We start from the raw sequence: 23,350 nt of genomic DNA, 5'->3' as shown, positions 1-23,350 counted from the left end.
GGCTTTCCGACGGACCTTCTAGCGCAGCCTATGGGATAGTTGGAGGCCGAGGAGGGTATCGTATTTCTTATGGTTGGTGGCACATGGAGGCATGGCGGTGGAAAATTGGTTAGCCTAGATGCAGAAGGAGGGTGGTTGTAAACGCTGCACACAACAGCCTTTGGAAACTCCAAAGCATTGCCTTTGGTCGTGTGAGGCAGCGCAGCTCGTGTGGAGAGGAGCATGCCGTATCCTCCGCCGTATAGCACCCAGCCTTGGATGTATATCATGGGGAGCTTTTTGCTGGTAGGTAGTCAGCCAGGCCGTCACCTTTCATATGAGGCTAGGATGCAGGACACGATATTCATTATTGAGGCAGGGTCGTGCACAATGGTCGGTTTGGAGGCTCCACCCATCTCCCAGGTACTAGAGCCCATAGTAGACCATCACTCCGAGGTATGGGAGATCGTAGGGAGTCTTACTAGATGGCATATCTAGAAGGCGCGGTGTCAGGAGGTTTTTGGCGGTGAGAGACTTTTAGTACAGGCGACTTTAGCAGAGCTTTGGACCTCCATCATCCACTCCCTCTGCGGCCGATGGGACTAGGTGTAGGGTGAGTCTCGAGCTTGTCAGGAGCTCCGTTTTCATTTCATGAACACTTGGGACAGCCAGGACCTGTTTTTGGCGATGTAGGCAGGCAGCCCCAGTTGGCGATACAACCCCCCTCCATGGCTTCTTGCCCCCATCCCCCCTAGACCGACTTGAGAGGCTTGTACATTTAAATATCTGTGACTCTGCATCAGCTCCAGCTAGTTTGTCAAGCATGAGCACTTCCTTGTATTCCGGCTTTTCCGGAAGTAATATAATTAGCCACACTTTATTTGCAAAAAAAAGAATTTCAAGGAGATTCAAGAGGCGAGCTAGCCTATATCAGATTTGGGGCGTAATTTGTCTCGCAAGGAGTAGGGTGAAGGCCAATTCTCCAATCAAACCTAGGGGAAAATTGGTTTGAAGGTTTGCTGGTTAGTTCTGATAGCAAGAGGCACTTGGATCAGTGGAGGAGGTTGAAGAATCTTACTTGTACTCCATCCATTTGCAATACAAGTTAAAGAAATACTGTAAGGGGTGCCAAGTTTTGGGGTCAATAGGTTGTTCAATGTCCATGATTAAGTGATAAGATTTGCATTTTTAGTTTATGTGAACTCTATACTTGCTATAATTAGTGTTAAATTAGGTTATTTACCATCCTCTCCAAGGAGGAAGGCTGGTTTTAGAGATACATGGAGCCTTGCTCTAACATGAGCAATATCCTATACATATGTCATCGATGCATGGGTTGGAATCTAGGACATCAAGATTGGTCAATTTGGACAGCTTGGTTGATCAAGATCCCTTGTGTAGTTGCAGATTGTGGCCATGCTGGGGGCCTCCTTACTACTGTTAGATGTGTATTTAGTCAGGGACTTATTTGAAGCTCTCTGGGTCTTCAACATAAAGAAAATTGTAAATTGCTTTTGGATGGTTCTTGGTGTGCAAGAGCTCTACTCCTGAGGAGAGTCCCTTTGAGCAATCACATTTTAAGGTGAAAGAGACCAAGACATTATTGATTAGTGTAATCCAAGACTGTTGATAGTGGTCCAAACCCATCTCTGAAGAGAAGTGAAGCTGCCTTGAACCTTATATTTGGTTGGGCAACAGCAAATGTAATGCTTCTTTGTCTAGCTCTAGGTGACATATCTGACATATGTGCTCCTCTGGAGATGTGGATCTATATTTGCTGATCTCAATCTCTAGCCAGTGTGAAGAGGTGTGCAGTTGGTCAATAACACATCTAATCCCATGAGAATGATGGGTATCCATGTATCTTCAACAAGCAATAAAGTCATCATTTGTGGTATGGAGAAGATGCGCTCAATAGAAAGTCATCTTTGTCTCCAACTCATGCTTTGGTAGCCATGTCCTCTCGGTATCCAAGTGAGTGAGATCCACTGTAATAATCTTGCTATCCTTTGACTCGAGTGAGATGGTGCATCAAGAGAGTATTGAGAGGGGGGTAGTTTGTCCATGCCAAAGCCACATAGCTTAAACTAGGCTGACATTTGTGCATATCGACATGGAAGTATTTTCCTCTCTAAAACAAGATGCTAAGAGGACTCTAGAGCTAGTTGCACACATTTTGTATTTGTTTGGGTAGATTCCATAGGCTGTGTATGAATGAGATTGATCTAGTGAGGGTCTCTACTATAATCAGTGTAGCCCCTAGCTTAGCTCTGATGATTTCATGTGGAAAAAAGGCCTTATATCTGATCATCATGGAGATCATGGATACCAAGGGCCTCTTGATTGATCTCTACCCATTGTATGTGTAGTAGCTTGATCGGTTGTGTTGATCAAGACTAGGGTGTAACAATTTGGCTGTTGGTACTGTATCAAGGGTTTGTGGAAATCCAAAAAGCAGGAGTAGATCCATCTACCATGAGCTCTAGGTAGGATCTCCCAACTTGAAGATAGGCACAATTGTGTTAGTGCTCTAGCTCTTTAGAAAGCCTTCGAACATAGCTCTGTTAAACATAGACATCCATTGACATTTGAGGCCCAATTCATAATTTTCTGCGGCATTCAAGGACACGGGCATAAATTTTGCTTCAATTTTTTGACATTCAACTCCTCCATCAACATTTGGGCCATAAAATTATAAGTTTTTGAGTTTCCTGTTTCCATCTTTTGTGCTGCACCTGCATTTGTATTTTAGACAATAGCTATTAACAAATAACAGCAATTTGTACCAAGCAATGACTGCTCAAAACAACTTGCTTAACATGTTTGGAAATGATGAGAAGTTGGATGGGACCAACTATCTATATGGGCATACATGATGGGGTATGTCTTGGTTGCAAAACAGCTTTGGAGATATCTTTTTGGGCATAGAGAGGTCTGCAGGCCTCGGTACGTAGAATGATGCAAGCACATCCAGCTCATCTTTAGTGACTAGTAGATCACCAAGCAATGACTGCTCAAAACAACTTGCTTAACATGTTTGGAAATGATGAGAAGTTGGATGGGACCAACTATCTATATGGGCATACATGATGGGGTATGTCTTGGTTGCAAAACAGCTTTGGAGATATCTTTTTGGGCATAGAGAGGTCTGCAGGCCTCGGTACGTAGAATGATGCAAGCACATCCAGCTCATCTTTAGTGACTAGTAGATCATCAATACTTGCTTCTCTTGCTCCTTCCACACTTGATTAGTTGAGATGGGATGGGCAAGATGCCAAGGCACATGCATCAATTGCACTATCATGCAAGAGATAGGGCATTCCATATATTCAGTCATGCACAATGGCCAAGGATAATTGGGATACACTTGCCTTTTTGTATTAGGTGTTTAATGAAGCATGTGTTGCCTATTTGCACAAGCAGTTCAAGATAGAGCATATGACAGAGGGTGATTTAGTAGATGCTTACATCACTCATGTAAAGGACCTTTGAAGCTTGCTAACGCTGACAAGATTATTCTAGATGCATCTCTTGTTTCTGCTGTTTTGGCCAGCCTATCTGAGTCATATCAGAGTTTTGCCACTATACTCTGCTTGCTGGCCAAAGGGAATGCCAAGGCATACTCATTTGATGAGTTTGTTTCACTTGTATTGTAAGAAGAGCAGTCACGGGTCAATCGCTCTAGTATGACTATGGATAATCAAGCATTTACAGCTAGCAATAACAAGGGAACTTCATGCAAACTCACTCTAAGGGCAAAGGCAAATCAGCCCCTTCTTCAGACTCTCAAAGCACGAAGGATGAGGGTAACAAAAAGAAAAGATGCAATTATTGTAGAAAAAAAAGGGGCATGTCATGGAGGGATATAGGAAAAGGATTGCTAGTGAAAATAATATATAGGCAGGTATGATAGGGGCTGAAACTTTAGTAAATGTGAAGGATGCAGAATCATATTTGGCTAGTTTGACATCAAACAGTCTAATAGCTCTTGAAACATCATACCATAGGTGTTTTTGTACAAACTACGATTTCATCAGGACACTCAAGGTGAGATAACTAGAACTTGTAAGCTTATCATTAGTCGAAGAACAGGGAGGTGCCATTGTAGAGGATAGGAAGAGAAGTTGAAGAAAAGAAGAGATACAGAGAGAGTACAGCCCAGATCAAGTCAAGCGATAGTACATTACTGGCCTATAAATAGGCCCAAGTCATGAACTAGCCAGCCAGTAATGTGGTGCCAACAAAACAAAATTGACTAGCCAAGAAATGCCAGTTGACCAAAAAACTGCCAAAAAACTGACGCAAATCAGTGCAGCCCACATCATGACCAGAAATAATACAACAGCCCACTGATGCATGCACAGACTCTCACATGAACTGACTAATTTGCTAACATAAATCATGGTACAGACTTGGCTATGGTAGGATATTGAATGCAAAACAGACATGTTCCTTACTAAAATCAAAGAACTAACATAGAGGTTATTGCAAACTAAAATATAGGAATCATTTCTAACAAGAATTGACTAAAATCAAATGGCTAGAATTATTATGATTACAACCATAGATACAAAAAGAGATGGAAACAAACAAAACCCAAAGAAATGTGTGTTTGTTCATATCAAGTTTCTTTGGGCTGAGCTCATTTACAATCAACTTGAGAGTGAGGCAAAGTATTAGCTATTCTTAGAGATCATTCAAAAAGATGTATAAACCTACATATATCGCATGTATATATTTACCATAGAAAGATATTCCAAACCAAAACAAGCAATTAATAATAAAGGAACAAGATTGAATCTAAACTCTGAAATATACTTTCATGAAGATTATCTATTTGTGCAATGCAGTGCAGTGGATAGTCACTAAATATAAGCCCCTTAAAACTTCAATCCTTACCTGGACCAATTTAGTTGGGAAATAAGGGAATTATCCATGAGATCTGGCCTTTTAAAACCAAAGAAAATAAGTAATACGCTCATTGACCAAATGCCTTGAATCAACTAATTGTTAAAGAGAAATAAATGCAGCCTTTATTCATGGTTTTGAAGTTTTACATTGGCATGGCTTCCTTCATGATGCTAGAGTGGAGGAAGAGAAGTGCTTCAAAAGAGGTATTGAAAGGGTATCGACTATTTATAGATTTGTGTCATGAGGATATGTATTTTTGAAACCTCACTTAACATGTGGATTAATTTTTAATCACATGATTAAGTAAATGTTGCACATGTGAGGTGAAACTGGGGTTAAAGTAAATTTACAAGCCCGAGACCCGAAGAAATCACGGGATGTCAAAGGCGAAGGTTGCTATAAGTTATGCCGCATAGGTACTTGGTAGTATTTGGTGCTAGTTGTTGGCCTAGGTCATTCATTTGGCCATAAGTGTCAGTTGGTAACACTAGAGAAGTGGCGTTTAATAGTGCCTAACGCCAAACTAATAGCCAAAGATGATACAGAGACACTCGGGAATGGAAGTTGCTCAGCTAATTTAATTATTGGCCAATCAGATTATTTTCAGAGCATCGAAATAATTATTAGATTAATTTTCAGTATTTAAAGGCTGAAAATTAATATTCAATTATGAAAAATGCTGAAAAAACCATTTGGGAAGGCTGCCACTTGTCAAAAATGCCCATGCAAGACTAAAAAACGTCTTTAGAGGCTGAAGAGAAGCATTTTTATAAATTTAGCCCCTGCAAGAGAGAGGGAGGAGAGGCTGTTGGTTTAATTTGCAACCATTGGAGGACCTTTTGAGGCTACCAAGGGCAGGAGAAGACCAATCAACAGCAGAAGACAATATCTACAGGCTGTTGAGATAGAGCATCAGCAGTAAATGAGTGATTTCTTCAGTTCTTTGCATCTACTAGCTGTTGTGGCAGGGAAGCAGCTGCATTTGACTGATTTTTAGTCATTCTTCACGACAAAACTCTGAATTTTCTCTCTCTACAGCTTTCCCTCTCATCTCCTAGCCATTTCATAGGTTTGCTCTGAAGACCTCAGCATTTGGACCCTTGGAGGCTGAGAAATTTCAGATTTCTCTGCTGTAAACTCTAATTTGCAGTAGAAATTAGGGTTTAGTAGTAGCCTCGAGAGGCGTGCCAAAAATTGGAAGCTTCAACACTTGGATTCAATAGGGCTAAAGCTGTTTTTGGTCTATTTAAGTGGAGGGACCAGAAATAATTGAATTTGGGGCATTTTCCATCTCCACCAAAGCGGGTGAAGGCCAATTGATTGCCCAAATCAAGGGGCAAATCAGATTAAAGACTTGTTGGTGGTTTTGAATAGCAAGGGGAGTTCAAATACCGAAAGGGATTGGGAGAATCCCATTGTAAATCAACTTCTTCTCAAATAAAGGTAAAGAAATACCAAAAGGGGTGCCAATTTTGGGGCCAATCGGATGTGCATTGTCCAAAGATCAGTACGTAAATTTGTATTTTTAGATTTGCACTAATTGTTTGCTGCTGTAATTATGTTGTAATCAGGGATTTACCACCCATCCACAGAAGAAAGGCTGGTTTCATGGTTCCATTGCCGGGATACCACTCAACCCCTTGATTTGGTGGGCTTGAGGCACCTGATTGCAAGCCAAAGCTTTGTGCTAGTGCTGATTTTTACTCTCAGCTGAGAAATTACTGCAATATGTCTTCATACAGTGAGATGGACTCAACCAATGATGATGCCTCTCAATATGAACGTTCACATGGGAATGAAGAAAATGCAATGCCTAACCTTGGACAAGGCTCAGATTATGGATAGCAAGCTGAAAATGTTGCTCTTGGGCAAGATGCATGGCCTTCAGGGCATAAGGAGATTGATGACTAGCAAAGTGAAGAGGAATTTGATGACTAGTTCAAGAATCGGATGAGGACAGTAGCAAATCTCTTTGCCGAATTTGCAAAGGATCCTCAATTTACCCAATTTTTGAATGCTCCAAAGAACAATAACAAAGGCAAGAAGAAGAAGACGTCTTCTGTACCTTCGGGACAACAAGATGCACCGAAGATAATGCCAAACACTTCATTTGAAGATCCCAAAGATGCTAATGAAATAAAACAGTTGGTACCTACGGGGCAAGGAATGCAAATGCAAGGCCATCACGGAAGTGCCAATCCAATGGATTTTGGACAGCCAGGCATGCATACTATGATGGGGCAGCCAGGATGTTTTGGTGGAAGCACGATTTTTCATGGTATGGTTGGACAAGGACAGCAGACGGGAATGCATGGCACAAATCCCTATGTTATGCAGCAACCAATGCATGGAGTGCAAGGCCCAATGTATTCGGGTATGACTGGAAATATGCAGAACCCTATGTATGGCAGCATTGGCTTGATGCTTGGGGCACAACGTAGCATGTTTGATATTGCATCTGCACCCCCGAATGCTTATGGGGTTCAAGGAATGAATGTTGGTCTTGCAAATGCTCCGTTTGGCGTTGGTTTTGATGTAAATTCAGCAAATGCACCCTTTTTGCAGCAACCAGTCCTAGTTCCATCCCCATATTAGAGCCCCCTTTCATGGTAACAGGGAATGGCAATTTATTATTCTTGTTCCCATGGGCCGGTCCCTATTCCCATCCCTATCCCAAAACCGGTCCCATGTTACTATGTGTGTGGGTGAATGTATACTACCAAAGAACATACAAAAAAACCACCCCCTAAAAGATACCCACTAAAAAAGAAAAGAGTAAAAAACATCCCCTAACAGGGGACGTGACAAGGGGACGGGGTAGGGGACGGCCAGGATGGGGGGACGGTTGTTGGGGACGGGACAAGGGACGTCCCCATCCCGTTTTGACATCCCCATTCGGCCCATCCATTCGGGACGGCATTCTTGCGTTCCAGGACCCCGGGACGGCTGTTTCCTGTTATATGGTTTGCATCGAATTGGTTGACAAGTACCTTTGAGGTGGACATCATGATAGCTTGGAATAAGCTGGATGCTAAGGAATGTAAAAATTTGGAGTAATATAATAAGAAGTTTTGGGTTGCATTGCTGCCTATTACTTCTTATCACCCTGTACCCCTTCATGAGCAAGTGGAAAAATATGTTTGTGGGTTGCCCAAAGGAATCGGGGATTTTTGCATTAAATCCACAGTGTCTAGCATGTCTCAGCTTATAGAGATTGTTGCTACAACCGATGATTTGTTGTGTGGGAAGGATTCGGGCTTCCTAGAGAGTGGGGAGAAGCCAAATAAAAAGTTGTTTAAGGCCGAGAAAAGGGGTAGATCTAAAAATCAGCCTGAAAAGAGGCCAAAATAACAAAGAAAGGGCTCGAAAACATTGGCACAACATAGGGAATTGATGGCTGCAAATAAATGTTTTATTTGTGAATAGGAGGGTCACATTGCAAGGGACTATCCCAATAGGCAGCAAGTTGGAAAATCAGAAAATTAGGGAGATTCTAAAGGAAAGAAGCCTAAAACATTAGTGGGATTGGTGCCGAATGTTGTTAGTGATCAGCCTAATGATGATGCTACTGAGTTGTGCAGAGCATGGGATAAAATTAGGGATCAACATGCATTGATTTTCTTTGATAATGGTGCACAAGCCAACTTTATCTCTGTTGACATGGCCGCCCGTCTAGGTATCAGAGAGAATGAGATGGGACCCATGGGGGAAGTTGGAATGGCATGTAAAGGCCATGCAAAGCCCGTCACACCGCTCATTGGAAAGCTTCGATTGCACATACAAGGATATGTGGACAATGAAGAGTTCTTCATTGCTCCACTTGAGGGTTGTGATGTATTGCTTGGTATGCCATGGTGCCACTGTATGCGTGTAGTGATTGATTCTCGTGCAAAAAAAGATCACTATTCAGCATAAGGGAAAGGTACTCACACTTGATGTAAAGTTGAAAGGTGAATCTGTCCCTGTTGTATCTGTAGCTGCCATTTCTAAAGTGATGAAAAATCATCTTTCAGCGTACTTGGTTTTTACTAAGGATAAAGATGATAGTGAAAATGTTAGGAATATATCTAAGTTAGAGAAGGATCACATGTCATTTCTGAAAATGTATGTTGATTGCTTCTCTTAGTCATCTCTAGGGCAGGTACCACATGAAAGGCAAGAATCATGGCATAGATCTTATCCTTGGAAAAAATAGCCTACCTAATAAGCCACCGTACAGAGTCAGTGCAACCCAACTGGAGGAGATTATGACTTAGGTAAATGAGCTGTTAGAAAAAGGATTGATTCAGGCCAGCTCATCTCCTTTTTGTTCTCCAGTGCTTTTGGTGCAGAAAAAGGATGGTTCATGGCGTATTTGTATTGATTATCATGCTTTGAACAAGGTCACAATAAAGAATCGCTTTCCGATTCCTCGGATCGATGATGTTATGGATAGATTGCAAGGGGCGGTCATATTTAGCGGTATAGATTTGAAAAGTGGGTATCATCAGATACGCATGACCAGAAGATGTGTCTAAGACAATTTTTAGGACATCTTTTGGACTGCATGAGTTTCTTGTTATGCATTTTGGGCTCACGAATGCTCCTGCCACTTTTAATCGGATGATGGATCGTATCTTCAGGCCACATAGAGGATTTGTGGGCACTTTCTTTGATGACATGATTGTCTATTCAAAGAACGAGACATAGCATAGAAAACACTTGGATATTATGTTCAATGAACTGCGTGACCATAGGCGGGTTATCAATGACAAGAAAAGTGAATTCTTCTTGCATAAAATCCACTTTTTGGGGCATATTGTATTGGTTGATGGTATTCGCATGGACCTTGCAAAGGTTGAAGCAATACGATCATGGCCACCTTTGAGGAATGTGCATGAGATCCGCAGCTTCGTGGATTTATGTTCTTACTATAGAAAGTATGTACGTGGGTTTGTTGAAATTGCATCTCCATTGTATGCCTTGCAGAAGAAGGATGGACAACGGTGAAAATTTCAGCATTTGAAAAGTTGAAGGAAAAGATGACTTCAGATTCTGTGCTTGTGTTGCCTGATCTAAGGAACTCATTCATAGTGCAATGTGATGCATGTGGTAACAACATTGGGGCAGGTTTTATGCAGGATGACCGAGTTGTGGCTTATGAGAGTCGAATTTTCCACGGTGCAAAAAAGAATTTTTAGGTCTATGAGAAAGAGCTCTTGGCTGTAATTCATGCACTTTCTACGTGGAAACATTATTTGTTGGGGGCTGATTTTACAGTGTAGATAGACCATCAAACTTTGAGGTACTTTCTGATGTAGACAAAGTTGCCAGGGAAGCATATGAGATGGGCAAAATTTCTCTCTATGTTTCATTTTTAGATTGTGCATATTGATGGTAAAAAAAATGTTGTGGTTGATGCAGTGTCACGTAAGCCACAAATTTTAGCCGTTAGCATGGTTTATCACACTGAGTTGGATGCCATGAAAGAGCAATATGCTATTGATTAGAACTTTGCTAATGTTTATGATCAACTTTGCAATGGCCAAAGACATGAACACTTTGTGCTAAGAGATGGATTTTTGATGATGCATGGACGACTATGTGTCACAAAGCAGTTAAGGCCTAGAGTTATTACTGAAAGTCATGTTCCTCCGTATACAGGACAAAGAGGTATTGATGCCACGGTCAAGGTAGTGCAGCATTTCTTTTATTGGCTAGCTTTGAGGCATGATGTAGAATAGTTTGTTAAGACATGCATCGTATGATAGAAGGTAAAGCATAATAGGCAAAAGATGCCAAGTTTATTGCAGCCCTTGCCTATTCCAAATAGGTCTTGGTAGAGCATTGCAATGGACTTTATTTTTGAGCTTTCTAGGACACCTACAGGGAATGATGGGATATGGACTATCATTTGCAGGTTTAGCAAATAAGCCCATTTCATTCTGGTAAGGAAGAAAATAAAGGCTGATCATATGGCACAATTGTTTTTACAACTCTAAGTATCATGGTATACCAAGGTCGATTAATAGTGATCGAGATTCCCAGATGACCAGTTTATTTTGGAAGGGCTTGTTTGAGAATATGGGTACCACGCTGAAATTCTCATCATCCTTCCATCCTCAGACAAATGGTTAGTCAAAGGAAGCAAATTCCACAATGTTAGATCTTTTGAGGTGCTGTGTTTTAGACCACAAGACACAGTGGGAGTAGTATTTGCCCTTGGTTGAGTTTGCTTACACCAACACAGTGCATAGTTCTACGGGCAAAGCTCCATTTGAAGTGGTTGAGGGTGGCAAGAAGTGGTGCGCAGATCGGACGCAGGTAGCTCACGTAGTGAATTCCCAAAGGTCCCCAAGAACAAAGCACTCTACTTTTTAGCACAAAGACCAATGTAAAAGCAAGCACGACATGAGACAAGAGACAAATTGGGTTGAATCTCCCCCATGCCTTGTGTGAGCGCTTCACAAAGCATGTATTTTAATATATATTTCCAATCTTTTTGCTCAAAAATAGCCCAATTACAAAAATATGACAAGCTTTTAGCTTTTGAGTTTGCTTTCTACCAAAAATAGGAAAATAAAGCTAATGGACGGTGCCCAAAGAGTTTGGCACGCCCAATCTCAATGTCCAAATAAAAATAACATATCCAGGCGCATAAGCGCATACAAAATAATAATAAATAGTCGATGTCTCTATAGACATAATCAAAATATAGGCGTGGCGCCTATCAAAATATAGTCGAAAGATCGAAAACCCGCTAGACTCCAATGCTTTCCTCCGCCACTGCTGCTATCTCTACACATCAACTGAAGCATTCACAATCGTTAGTAAAATAACACAATTAAACCGACAAAAGTGAATACCTAGCAGTCTTCAGCTACATAAATAAATCAACTGGTTAGAAATAAATCCTAACCTTAATTTATTACGAGTGCGCACTCTAAACTCATAAACGTTTATTAATTTAATATGCATTTTGCGGAATCACCCGCTATGGAATCACCCATGTACACACTAAATTAATGAAACGCCCGAAAAGGACAGGCGTCCCCATCAACTTCTCGCACAAAGAATCCTCTTTGCGTATGAGTCCCGGTCATCTAAGTTTACGGAATCCACCGTAAAACCTCACGGAATCCACCGTGGAATATGCCTCCTGGCATCATACCCCCGGGGTGGGATAGCAATTGACCTCAATTGCTATTAGCTCAATGTGGAGCTAACAGAGTGGGGAAAGCATTTAAGTCTCTAGCGTGCATCCATTGTGCTTCTTCTACAGGATGGTTCTTAAATTTCACGAGATATCTAGAGTACCTTCGGCCAGTTCTAGTGGTCATGTAATCAGTGTCTATAATGGCTTCTGGTTCAAGGATTTCAGTCTCTTCTTCTAATAAAGGTGGGTTTTCATAGACAGGGTGGATAGGTAATTGTCCTCTAAATGGTCTCAATAAACTAATATGAAAGGTATTATGAATTTTCCAATGTGATGGCAGTTCTAACTTGAATGCATTGTCATTAATCTTATGAATGATTCTAAATGGTCCGTAGAATCTAGGGGCTAATTTGACAACTGGATGTCTATCTACACTTTGCAGTCTACGCTTTTCTATTCTAAGCCAAACATAATCATCAATTTTGAAATTCATGGCTTGTCTTTTCTTGTTGGCTTGTTTGGTATATGATTGTTGGGCTTTAGCAATCATATCCTTTACCTCATCAAAAATAGTGTTATGCATAACAGCAATATCATCGGCACTCTGTATTCTATTAGACAAAGATGCAACAGGTGTAGATAATCTATGTCCATAAATAACTTCAAAAGGTGCTTTCTTTGTAGATGTGTGCGGTGTATTATTGTAAGCAAACTGTAATAAATGCAAATGAGTATCCCATGTTTGAGGTTTAGAGATAGTGTATGCACGTAAAAGATCTAAAATAGTGCTATTTGTGGCTTCTGTTTGTCCATTTGTTTCTGGATGAAATGCAGATGAGAAATCAATCTTTGTGCCTAGATTTGCAAACAGTGTAATCCAGAAATTATTACAAAATCTAGAATCTCTATCTGAAATAATCACTTTCGGCAATCCATGGTTAGTAAAAACAGTTTTCAACAATAACTGTGCTGCTTGTGATGCTGTTAAAGTTTTCTTACATGCAATGAAATATGCTTGCTTACTAAATCTATCTACAATTGTCCAAATCATGTCATGGTTAGATTTAGTATTTGGTAAACCAGTAATAAAATCCATAGATATATGTTCCCAAGGTTTAGATGGAATAGATAAAGGCATTAATAACCCATACTGTTTACCATGATGTCTCTTTATTCTTTGACAAATCAGACATTCAGAAACAAAATTAGACACATCTGCATCCATATGCGGCCAATAAAAATCTTCAGTTAACATGCGTAATGTAGAAATGATACCTCTATGACCTTGATATGGGGGACAATGAATTTCATTTAAAACAAAAGATCGGAATGGAATAGTAACACACAGTCTCTTTTCAAAGAACATGAATCCATCATTATATGACAATGAATCAACAGGAATGAAATTATTTTGAACTAATTTTTGCCAATCAGAATGAAAAGTAATATCCTGGTGATATGTGTCTTTCATAGCAATCAAAGAATCAAAAGATATGATAGATATGTTATGAATTGCAGGTCTTCTACTTAATGCATCAGCAACTACATTTTCTTTTCCAGGTTGGTATTGAATGATAGGATGGAAACTTTGAATGAATGAAGCCCATTTGATATGGCGGTCAGAAATTTGGGGTTGGCTAAGTAGATGTCTAATGCTTTGTTGATCGGTCTTTATCATGAATTCTGAACCCATTAAATAATGCTTCCATTGTTTCAATGCTTGAACAACTGCTAAGAGTTCCTTGTCATAGGTGGAATATTTGAGCTCAGAGGGTTTCAGCTTAGAACTAGAATATGCTATTGGATGGTTGTCTTGCATTAGCACGGCTCCTATTCCTGATCCGCTAGCATCGGTCACAACTAGAAAGAATGGTCTATTAAAGTCAGGCAATTGTAGGACAGGGGCATTGGTCAATGCACGTTTAAGTAAATCAAAGGATTTCTGCTGGTTTTCAGTCCATTGATAAACAATACCTTTCTTAAGAAGTTTGGTCAGTGGTAAAGCAAGTAATGAGAAATTACGTACAAACTTCCTATAGAAACTAGCAAGACCAAGGAATGAGCATAATTCATGTACATTTTTAGGAATAGGCCAATGCAATATTGCGTCAATTTTCTTAGGATCAACTTTTATTCCTTCTTTTGATACAATATGACCTAGATATTCTATTTCTGTCTTAAAGAATTCACTCTTGTCAGGATTTGCAAACAATTGATTTTCTTTCAGTAATTGAAAAACTAATGATAAATGCTCATAATGCTCTTTTTCACTTTGACTGAACACTAAAATATCATCAAAGAAAACAATCACACAATATTGATATTTTAGAAAAATACGATTCATCATTCTACTGAAAGTAGCAGGTGCATTAGTTAATCCGAATGGCATAACTAAGAATTCGTAATGGCCAAACTGTGTCCTGAATGCAGTCTTAAATATGTCAGATCTATCTAACCTCACCTGATGATATCCAGATTTAAGGTCAATTTTACTAAATATAGAAGATCCTTGCAGTTTGTCCATAAGGTCATCAACTCTAGGTATAGGATACCTATTCTTTACAGTGATCTTGTTTAATGCTCAGTAGTCAATACACATCCGATAAGTATTATTCTTTTTCTTGACTAGGAGCACAGGTGCACCGAATGGAGAACTGCTAGGTCGAATTAAACCTCTATTTAGTAATTCTTCTACTTGAGTCTGGATTTCTTTTTGCTCTATTTGATTGTGCCTATATGGGGCTTTGCAAGGTGGTTGTGTGCCAGGTATTAGGTCAATCTTATGGTCTTCTGGACGTGATGGAGGTAAACCTGGTGGTAGGTCTTCTGCAAAACAATCCTTAAAGTATGCAAGAAATTCCTTATGTCTAGGGTGCATATGAGTTTCTTTTGCGTGCAATTCATTCACCCAAATGAGATATGATTTAGTATTCTTGCGTAGTGCACGTTTTGCTTGAGTATGCGAAAGCAGTGGAAACATATGAGATGCATGCATACCAAATAATGTAATAGATTTTCCTTGAAAATTTATATTCATTGTGTGTGTGGAATAATCTATATTGGGATTATGTTGGTGTCTCCATGGCATTCCTAGGATAATGTCGCTAGACTGTAATGGGACAACTAAGAAATTTCTTCTTTCAATATATGGACCAATTTGAATTTCTAAATTTTGAACTTCTTGTGTGCCATTGTACCTAGTACCTAAAAATGCAGCTTTTATGCGATAGTGCGTAGGTACTGTATGTAATTTCAATTCCTTTACCAATTTTGCTGAAATAAAATCATGCGTACTACCGTCATCATGCAATATAGTTCTTTCTTTTCCATGCACCATACATTTCATAGTCAACAATGAATGTAAAGTAGGCATACCTGGTAAAGTGTCGGAAGTAGTAGTAGGATCATCTTCTTCTTCAGTGAAATCCGGCATATCCTCATGCTCGTCTTCGTCCATAGCTCCAAGGTAGTTGATATGTGCTGATGGCTTCTTTGAATGACAATTTGCTGCGAGATGGCCTGGCTGGTGACACTTGTAACATACGATAGGCTTGGCTTTGGTCACATTATTTGCAATGGCTGGGAGTCTGGGTATATTTGGATTTGCTTGTTGGATAGGCTTAGGATTTGGATTGACAGTGGATGGTAATGCGGGTGGTTTAGGCCAATTCTTGCGGAAAGATGGTGATGAAAAACGACCTGGATTAAACCTTCTGAAATTTGAATTGAATTGTTTAGATCCATAATTACCGTTTGCTTGGAATGGCTGTGGTCGTCGATCTCTTCCACGTAACTTATCTTCAGTGTCGTGAGCTAAGGAGATGGCATCTTGAAGGGTAGCAGGCTTGAACATATTCACCTCAGCGTAGTAATGTCCAAGAAGTCCAGACATGTACTTCCGCTTATGGGTCGTCTCTGGTACGTCTTCAAGCATGCGTAGCTGTAAGAGTGCATTCCAAAAACGCTCTGTATACTGTGGAATAGGCTCACGGTCGCGTTGTTGAAGTAAATCCCATTGCTTGATAGCCTTCTCATGAAATTGCGGTGGTAGGAAATTTTGCATGAACTTCTTCTTGAAATCTTCCCATGTAGCAGGACATTCTATGCTCTTGCGGACGACAGTCCACCAAAGTGATGCTCTATCTATCAGATGATTAGTAACACACTTGATTTTATCTTTCTCAGGATAAGTTTCCTCATGGAAATAGTCATCAAACTGGCTAATGAATGATAAAACAGTCTTTCCTTCTCTTATGCCATTGAAAGTGCGAAACTTGAAACTTCGTTTACTTATCTTGGATTCCTTGCGAATGGTTTGTGCTTCAAGAGTGGCGTCGATGGTACGGCGAATCAGATCTTCAGCTTGAGGTTCTTCTTTATCAGTAGACGCTCCTTGTAGCTTTGTCAATTGCGCTTGCAAGGCTTGCCTAGCTCTTCGCTCTTCGTCTAATTGCAACATGATAAGATCCAGCTTTTGCTCCATGGTAGGCTCGGGTAGGTCGTCTTCAGCCATAGGATCATCCATATGTGGGGTAGTCATCCTGTAAAACTCAACAAACCTTTCTCACTCAAAATCAGTTAGCGGGATGAGCGTAGCTCAAATTTGGGGTTACAAGGCTATGTATTTTTGGGTATTTTCTTCTTCAATTTTCAGAAATTCTGAAATATTTCTGTCTCCGTTTGCTGAAAGTACTTCAACGAACTTGTAGATAGGTAAAACAGCTTGCTGCGAACAACTTTCCAGTTCTGAGTTTTTGCAAACAAACAAGTCTTCTAGGAGTTTCGAGCGTTAGTCAGTTCTGATTTAGTCTGACTTACAGAGTTGCAGACTTAACAGACTTGCAGGGTTGTTGACTTGCTGAACTTAGCTGATTTGCAGGACTTGCAGTACTTGATTAGTGTCGACTTGCGAAACTTGTCTTCTGGAGTGCGTGACCCGGAGTTTGCAGACTTGTCTGCCCAGTAGAACTTGCAGAGTATAGAAGGATTTAAGCTTAATTAGTTAAGCTTTAAGCTTAATAAGCTTAATTGCTTAAGCTTACTAAGGAGGAAATAACGACTCAAAATCGGCGTGATCCGTGGAGGACGAGAGGAGGTATTTGTTGACGTCGCGGATTTCTCGGACGTCCTCAGATACCTCGTGGAGAAGTTTCGTGGAGTTTCCCCCAATCTCTTAAGCTTTTAACTTCAACATTAAGCTTTTTGAAGCAAAAGTTATGGCTTCTTACTGTATTATCCACGATTTTAGTGAAGAAGATGATTGCGTGGTCCTCCGCCGACAGAGAGTGGTCCTTCGCGATCTGAGAGTGGAAACAGGGGTTCTTGATCGCCAGAAGTCTGCCTGTATCGACGGTTCGCGACGAGATTGACTGTAGAGGTCGTTTGTTCCTGGAGCTCCGCCTTCGCCCGAGATTGGTAGCGATTGGAAGCCCTTGATCTCTGCTCCGCTCTGATACCACTGGTGCGCAGATCGGACGCAGGTAGCTCACGTAGTGAATTCCCAAAGGTCCCCAAGAACAAAGCACTCTACTTTTTAGCACAAAGACCAATGTAAAAGCAAGCACGACATGAGACAAGAGACAAATTGGGTTGAATCTCCCCCATGCCTTGTGTGAGCGCTTCACAAAGCATGTATTTTAATATATATTTCCAATCTTTTTGCTCAAAAATAGCCCAATTACAAAAATATGACAAGCTTTTAGCTTTTGAGTTTGCTTTCTACCAAAAATAGGAAAATAAAGCTAATGGACGGTGCCCAAAGAGTCTGGCACGCCCAATCTCAATGTCCAAATAAAAATAACATATCCAGGCGCATAAGCGCATACAAAATAATAATAAATAGTCGATGTCTCTATAGACATAATCAAAATATAGGCGTGGCGCCTATCAAAATATAGTCGAAAGATCGAAAATCCGCTAGACTCCAATGCTTTCCTCCGCCACTGCTGCTATCTCTACACATCAACTGAAGCATTCACAATCGTTAGTAAAATAACACAATTAAACCGACAAAAGTGAATACCTAGCAGTCTTCAGTTACATAAATAAATCAACTGGTTAGAAATAAATCCTAACCTTAATTTATTACGAGTGCGCACTCTAAACTCATAAACGTTTATTAATTTAATATGCATTTTGCGGAATCACCCGCTATGGAATCACCCATGTACACACTAAATTAATGAAACGCCCGAAAAGGACAGGCGTCCCCATCAACTTCTCGCACAAAGAATCCTCTTTGCGTATGAGCCCCGGTCATCTAAGTTTACGGAATCCACCGTAAAACCTCACGGAATCCACCGTGGAATATGCCTCTTGGCATCAAGAAGGTACTACCTATTTTGCAAACTAAGGATAAGATCTTTGAGGCTGATCGTTATGTGGAAAACTTGGATGTAGCCTCTGCAAAGATAAAATACGTACTTTAGAGATTGCAAGAAAAGCAAAAGAGGGCAGTTGATCGTCACAGAAGTGCTTTGCAGTTTGTAGAGGGTGATTATGTATTACTGCGTTTTGAAAAGGCAAGGCTGAAAAAGATGAAAGGAAGAGAAAGATTGTATGCAAAGTTGAGTATGAGATACTATGGGTCCTTCCGAGTGTTGGAGAATATCAACGATGTGGCATATCGGCTGAAATTACCTCCACATTGGCGGATACACAATGCCTTTCATGTTAGTTTGTTGAGGCCTTTTCATGGTGATGTGCTAGAGGATATGTCTTCTGAAATTCATCCTGAGGTTGAGGAGCTAGATGAGATTTTGGTAGCTGAGCAGATTTTGGCACATAAGGAAAGAAATGTCAAAGGTAAAGTTTCCAGGAGATACTTGGTGAAATTTCAGAATTATTCACCAATGGATGCCAAATGGATGGAAGAGAATGACTTGGCAGACCATCCCCGGTTGTTGCAACTTTACCTAGATGCCTTTTAGTTAGAGCCGACTTTAGTTCGGGCTTTGTCAGGTTGAGCAGAGCAAGGGTCCAGAATATTGCCTCATGCTCAAAGGGGAGGTAGCACTTCCACTCCTCAGTAATGGATCTCGAATGTATTCAGTATGCATCCAAGGTACTGTGCTAACAGTATGTTTGCCATGAGGTCACCACTTAGCGTACTAGTCACTGTGAGATGTATGTAGATGAGTATGAGTTTCGCCCGGGCGCTAGAACTATACTTTTGCATCATCTTATGATCAATTTAGCATGAATTTTGCCTCAATTTTGTGACAAAAATTCTGATTAGTTTCAGCCCAGTTTTTTATCAGCTTGAGAACCGTTTATGGTCACTTTTTGGATTAGTTGTGCATTAGTTTTTGCACTGATTGCTGGTCAATTTTCACAATGAGTTTGTGATCAGTTTGGGGTCACATTTGCAGCAGTTTGTGATCAGTTCTCAGATCAGCAAGTGATTAGTTTATGATTAGATTATGCTCAGTTTTCAATGGTTTATATCTAGCTCCATGGACAATAGCATATGTTATGATGCCATTGCTATGGTTTATAGTTGGTTTTCGCTATACTATGGTTTGGTTTTGCCAGATGAGTTGAGCTTATGAGAAATGGACATATCACATGATAATCTGTCAATGTTTTCGAGATTCTTCGTGAGTCTTATGCTATGTTATGTTGGCTGGTAATTTTCAGCATATGTTAGTCATATGGAATGGTTGAACAATAGTGCGCAATGTTGTGTTGATTATGATGCCCTATGGAAATTCTAGTATAGTACTTTGCTTTTGATGCATTTGGTAGTGCAATCGAGGACAATTGCAAGGATTTCAAGAGGAAGAGCTGTCATGAGAACATGTATTTTTGAAACCTCACTTAACATGTGGATTAATTTTTAATCACATGATTAAGTAAATGTTGCACATGTGAGGTGCAACTGGGGTTAAAGTAAATTTACGAGCTCGGGACCCGAAGAAATTATGAGATGTCAAAGGTAAAGGTTGCTATAAGTTATGCCGCAGGGGTACTTGGTAGTATCTGGTGTCAGTTGTTGGCCTAGGTCATTCATTTGGCTATAAGTGTTAGTTGGTGACACTAGAGAAGTAGCGTTTAATGGTACCTAACACCAAATTGATGGCCAAAGATGGCGCAGAGATACTTGGGAATAGAAGTTGCCTAGCCAATTTAATTATTGACCAGTCATATTATTTTTCAGGGCATCAAAATAATTATTAGATTAATTTTTAGTATTTAAAGATTGAAAAGTAATATTTAATTATGAAAAATGTTGAAAAAACCATTTGGGAAGGTTGCCACTTGTCAAAAATGCCCATGTAAGATTGAAAGACGTCTTTAGAGGTTGGAGAGAAGCATTTTTATGAATTCAGCTTGCAAGAGAGAGGGAGGAGAGATTGCTGGTCTGATTTGCAGCCATTGCAGGACCTTCTAAGCCTGCCAAGGGCAGGAGAAGACCAATCAATAGCAGGAGACAACATCCACAGGCTGTTGAGACAGGGCAGTAGCAGTAAATGACTGATTTTCTTTAGTTCTTTGCATCTACAAGCTGTTGTGGCAGGGTAATAGTTGCATTTGATTGATTTTCAGTCATTCTTCGCGACAAAACTCTAAATTTTCTCTCTCTACAGCTTTCCCTCTCATCTTCTAGCCATTTCACAGCTTTGCGCCGAAGACTTCAGCATTTGGACTCTTGGAGGCTGAGAAAATTCAGATTTCTTTGCTGTAAACCCTAATCTGCAGAAATTAGGGTTTAGCAGCAGCCTCGGGAAGTGTGCCAGAAATTGAAAGCTCCAAGACTTGGATTCAATAGGGCTAAAGCTGTTTTTAGCCTATTCAAGTGGAGGGACCGGCAAATAATTGAATTTGGGACATTTTCCATCTCCATCAAGGCGGGTGAAGGCCAATTGATTGCCCGAATCAAGGGGCAAATCAGATTAAAGACTTGTTGGTGATTTTGAAGAGCAAGGGGAGTTGGAATACCGAAAGGGATTGGGAGAATTCCATTGTAAATTAACTTCTTCTCAAATAAAGGTAAAGAAATACTGAAAGGGGCGCCAATTTTGGGGCCAATCGGGTGTGCATTGTCCAAAGATCAGTAGGTAAATTTGTATTTTTAGATTTGCACTAATTGTTTGCTTCTGTTATTAAGTTGTAATTAGGGATTTACCACCCATCCACGGATGAAAGGCTGGTTTCAAATTTGCCTTTGAAGAATCGTAGCGAGAAAAAATGAAAATTAAGAGATTTGATGATAAAAAGCTGGAACATGAATGGTTGTGACCAACTTGGAAGTAATCTTCGGCATTGATGTATATAAGATTGCAACTTTAGAAACTTGATGCAAAATGACAGGAAGAGGGCCTTTTTAGGGGAATGCATTTTTAATTATAAAGGGGGAAAGCTGAGTAGCACAATACTTTAGTGTCTAGTCACATGTTATGAAGTCGGGCCATTTGAAAAAGGAAAAAAGAGAAGAGATCTTAATTCTCCTATCAGTTTTTCTCAGATATTGATGTTAAGAGAGTGTTGAGTCATGATGTCTTATTGTATGGTGGTAAATGAATCATGATTGTGTCTTGAGGTGTTACAAATTGTAGTGTGTGGAGCAAGCATGCTATATCACTTAATGCGTTCTCTTAGGTTTCCTAGAATATTAGTAGAGGGTTTGGCTCTAGGAGATTCTTATGGAGGTTTGTTTGCTTTTCTTATTCATGGAGTTGAGCATCAAAGCTATAGAGGCAATGTGGTCTAGCTTTCATTTGCTCCTCGCATTTCTTTTAGTGCACCTAAGGTTTAATGTATTTTGGAGGAATCTTAGGTAGAGGTTTTTTAGGGATGTTATGATGTTTGCCTATAATGGGTTCCAAAAAAGAGAGTGAATTGTGGTCTTTTGCATGGCATTGAGGGTCCAAGAAGTCAAAGTATAGATTGCAAGTATGAAAGAGTGATGCATGATTAAGGGATTATGGATCACTAGGAGAAGTGGAGGGACACTTATAGGCTTGAATGATGAGTATCTGAACACTTTTCTTCTCTTTTAAGCTATCCTTGGGCTAAAACTTGTAAAGAAGTTACAATCAAAATTAGTAAACATTATTGAAATTCAGCTTTACTATTTTAACACATTTTTAAAATGTTGTCCATAGTCCACATTCTTTGCGATTAGCATTTTAAGGCCAATCTAAGGCCTTAATATAGGCGATCTCTTTTTGAGTAAATTGCAAAAATAGTAGCAAAAAGAAAATTTGAGATTTCTATGCAAACATATGTGCACTCTAAGCTTTAGGCCTATAAATGCACATTGCACAAACTTTTCATGATCATGTCATCTTGTTGAATGTAATTGTTTGTTTTGTCAGATCTAGCTTACACTCCAAGTCATTTATCTGTTTGCAAGTTTGGCATATACCTAGAAGTGTCTAATCGGTGTGTAAATTTTACCAACAGGATGCTTTTTTTTGTTTTGTGACATCTCAATCTACTTGCTACCTTTGTAGAGTTGTTTGGATGGGGAGTTTGTTCGAGTTGGCCCAAATCCAAAGTTCAAGCCAGTGGCAGGCTATCATTGGTGATTATTTTCTCAATTTGTTCTTCTCAAGTATAGGGCCTCTATGATATTTTTCTAATCATTCTTCTTTGTTTACTAACTATACTTTTTAACTTTTGCAGGTTCGATGGAGATGGGTAACTTTTTTGAAATTGTTTGCTGATTGGGTGCTTTTTCTTTAAAATCCTTTGACTTTCCCTTTCCTTGCAAACACATCCACTTTTCTTTTGTTGCTATTTTTCTTGGTCAGCGCTAGCCAATGCCCTTACAATCCACCAATCTATCAAATTGATAACTGTAACATGACAAGATTTGTCTTCCTTTAAGTCATGAACCCTTACTAGCATTATTGCCTAATTTCTTTTTTTCCAAGATACCTTGAGAAACTCCTTTGAAGTAAAAACTAATTACAAAGGTGGCCTTGTTAAAGGGAAAATGAGTGCGTCATAAATACAATGGTTGTGTGAACAACCAATTAGGCACGCTATAGCTCCCTAGGTCTATAGTCTTGATTTGTTGAAAGATCCATTGGATGCTAGGATGCCATGGTTCTTAAAGTGTAGATGTAACAGATAGTATCCTCCTCAGCAGAGTTTCTTCCAAGTCTCCTCACTTGTGTTAAAAACTCGGATCTAGGACATGGCTATAACAGAAGCTTTGGAGGTTGAAATAGGAAGAATGAACTCATGAAGACATTGACACTGACAAGTCAAATTGTCACACAAGTGAATTAGGTTCCAAGATTGAGACTTGGACTCATAAACACAATCTTATGTGTGGACAGTGACAAGGACACTTTATTGGAAAGAAAATAGTAC

General features: G+C 39.9%; 1 protein-coding gene across 3 annotated transcripts in view; it reads left to right on the top strand.

Annotated features, from left to right (window-relative positions):
* The window catches only part of LOC148041232 (carotenoid 9,10(9',10')-cleavage dioxygenase-like), a 73,721-nt gene that overhangs the window by 13,641 nt on the left and 36,730 nt on the right, over positions 1–23,350 (top strand). For all 3 annotated transcript variants that reach the window (XM_087678170.1, XM_087678189.1, XM_087678180.1), the window contains exons 2-3: positions 22,483–22,553; positions 22,655–22,669. In XM_087678170.1, coding sequence (XP_087534296.1) covers positions 22,483–22,553; positions 22,655–22,669 — 86 coding nt within the window. The remainder of the gene's footprint in view (positions 1–22,482; positions 22,554–22,654; positions 22,670–23,350) is intronic.

The sequence above is a fragment of the Lygodium microphyllum genome, chromosome 1, assembly GCF_053477565.2.
Source record: "Lygodium microphyllum isolate KBCC chromosome 1, Lygodium_microphyllum_v1.1.10, whole genome shotgun sequence".
In the NCBI taxonomy this organism is placed as follows: domain Eukaryota; kingdom Viridiplantae; phylum Streptophyta; class Polypodiopsida; order Schizaeales; family Lygodiaceae; genus Lygodium; species Lygodium microphyllum.
This window is presented reverse-complemented; position numbering and strand designations above follow the sequence as displayed.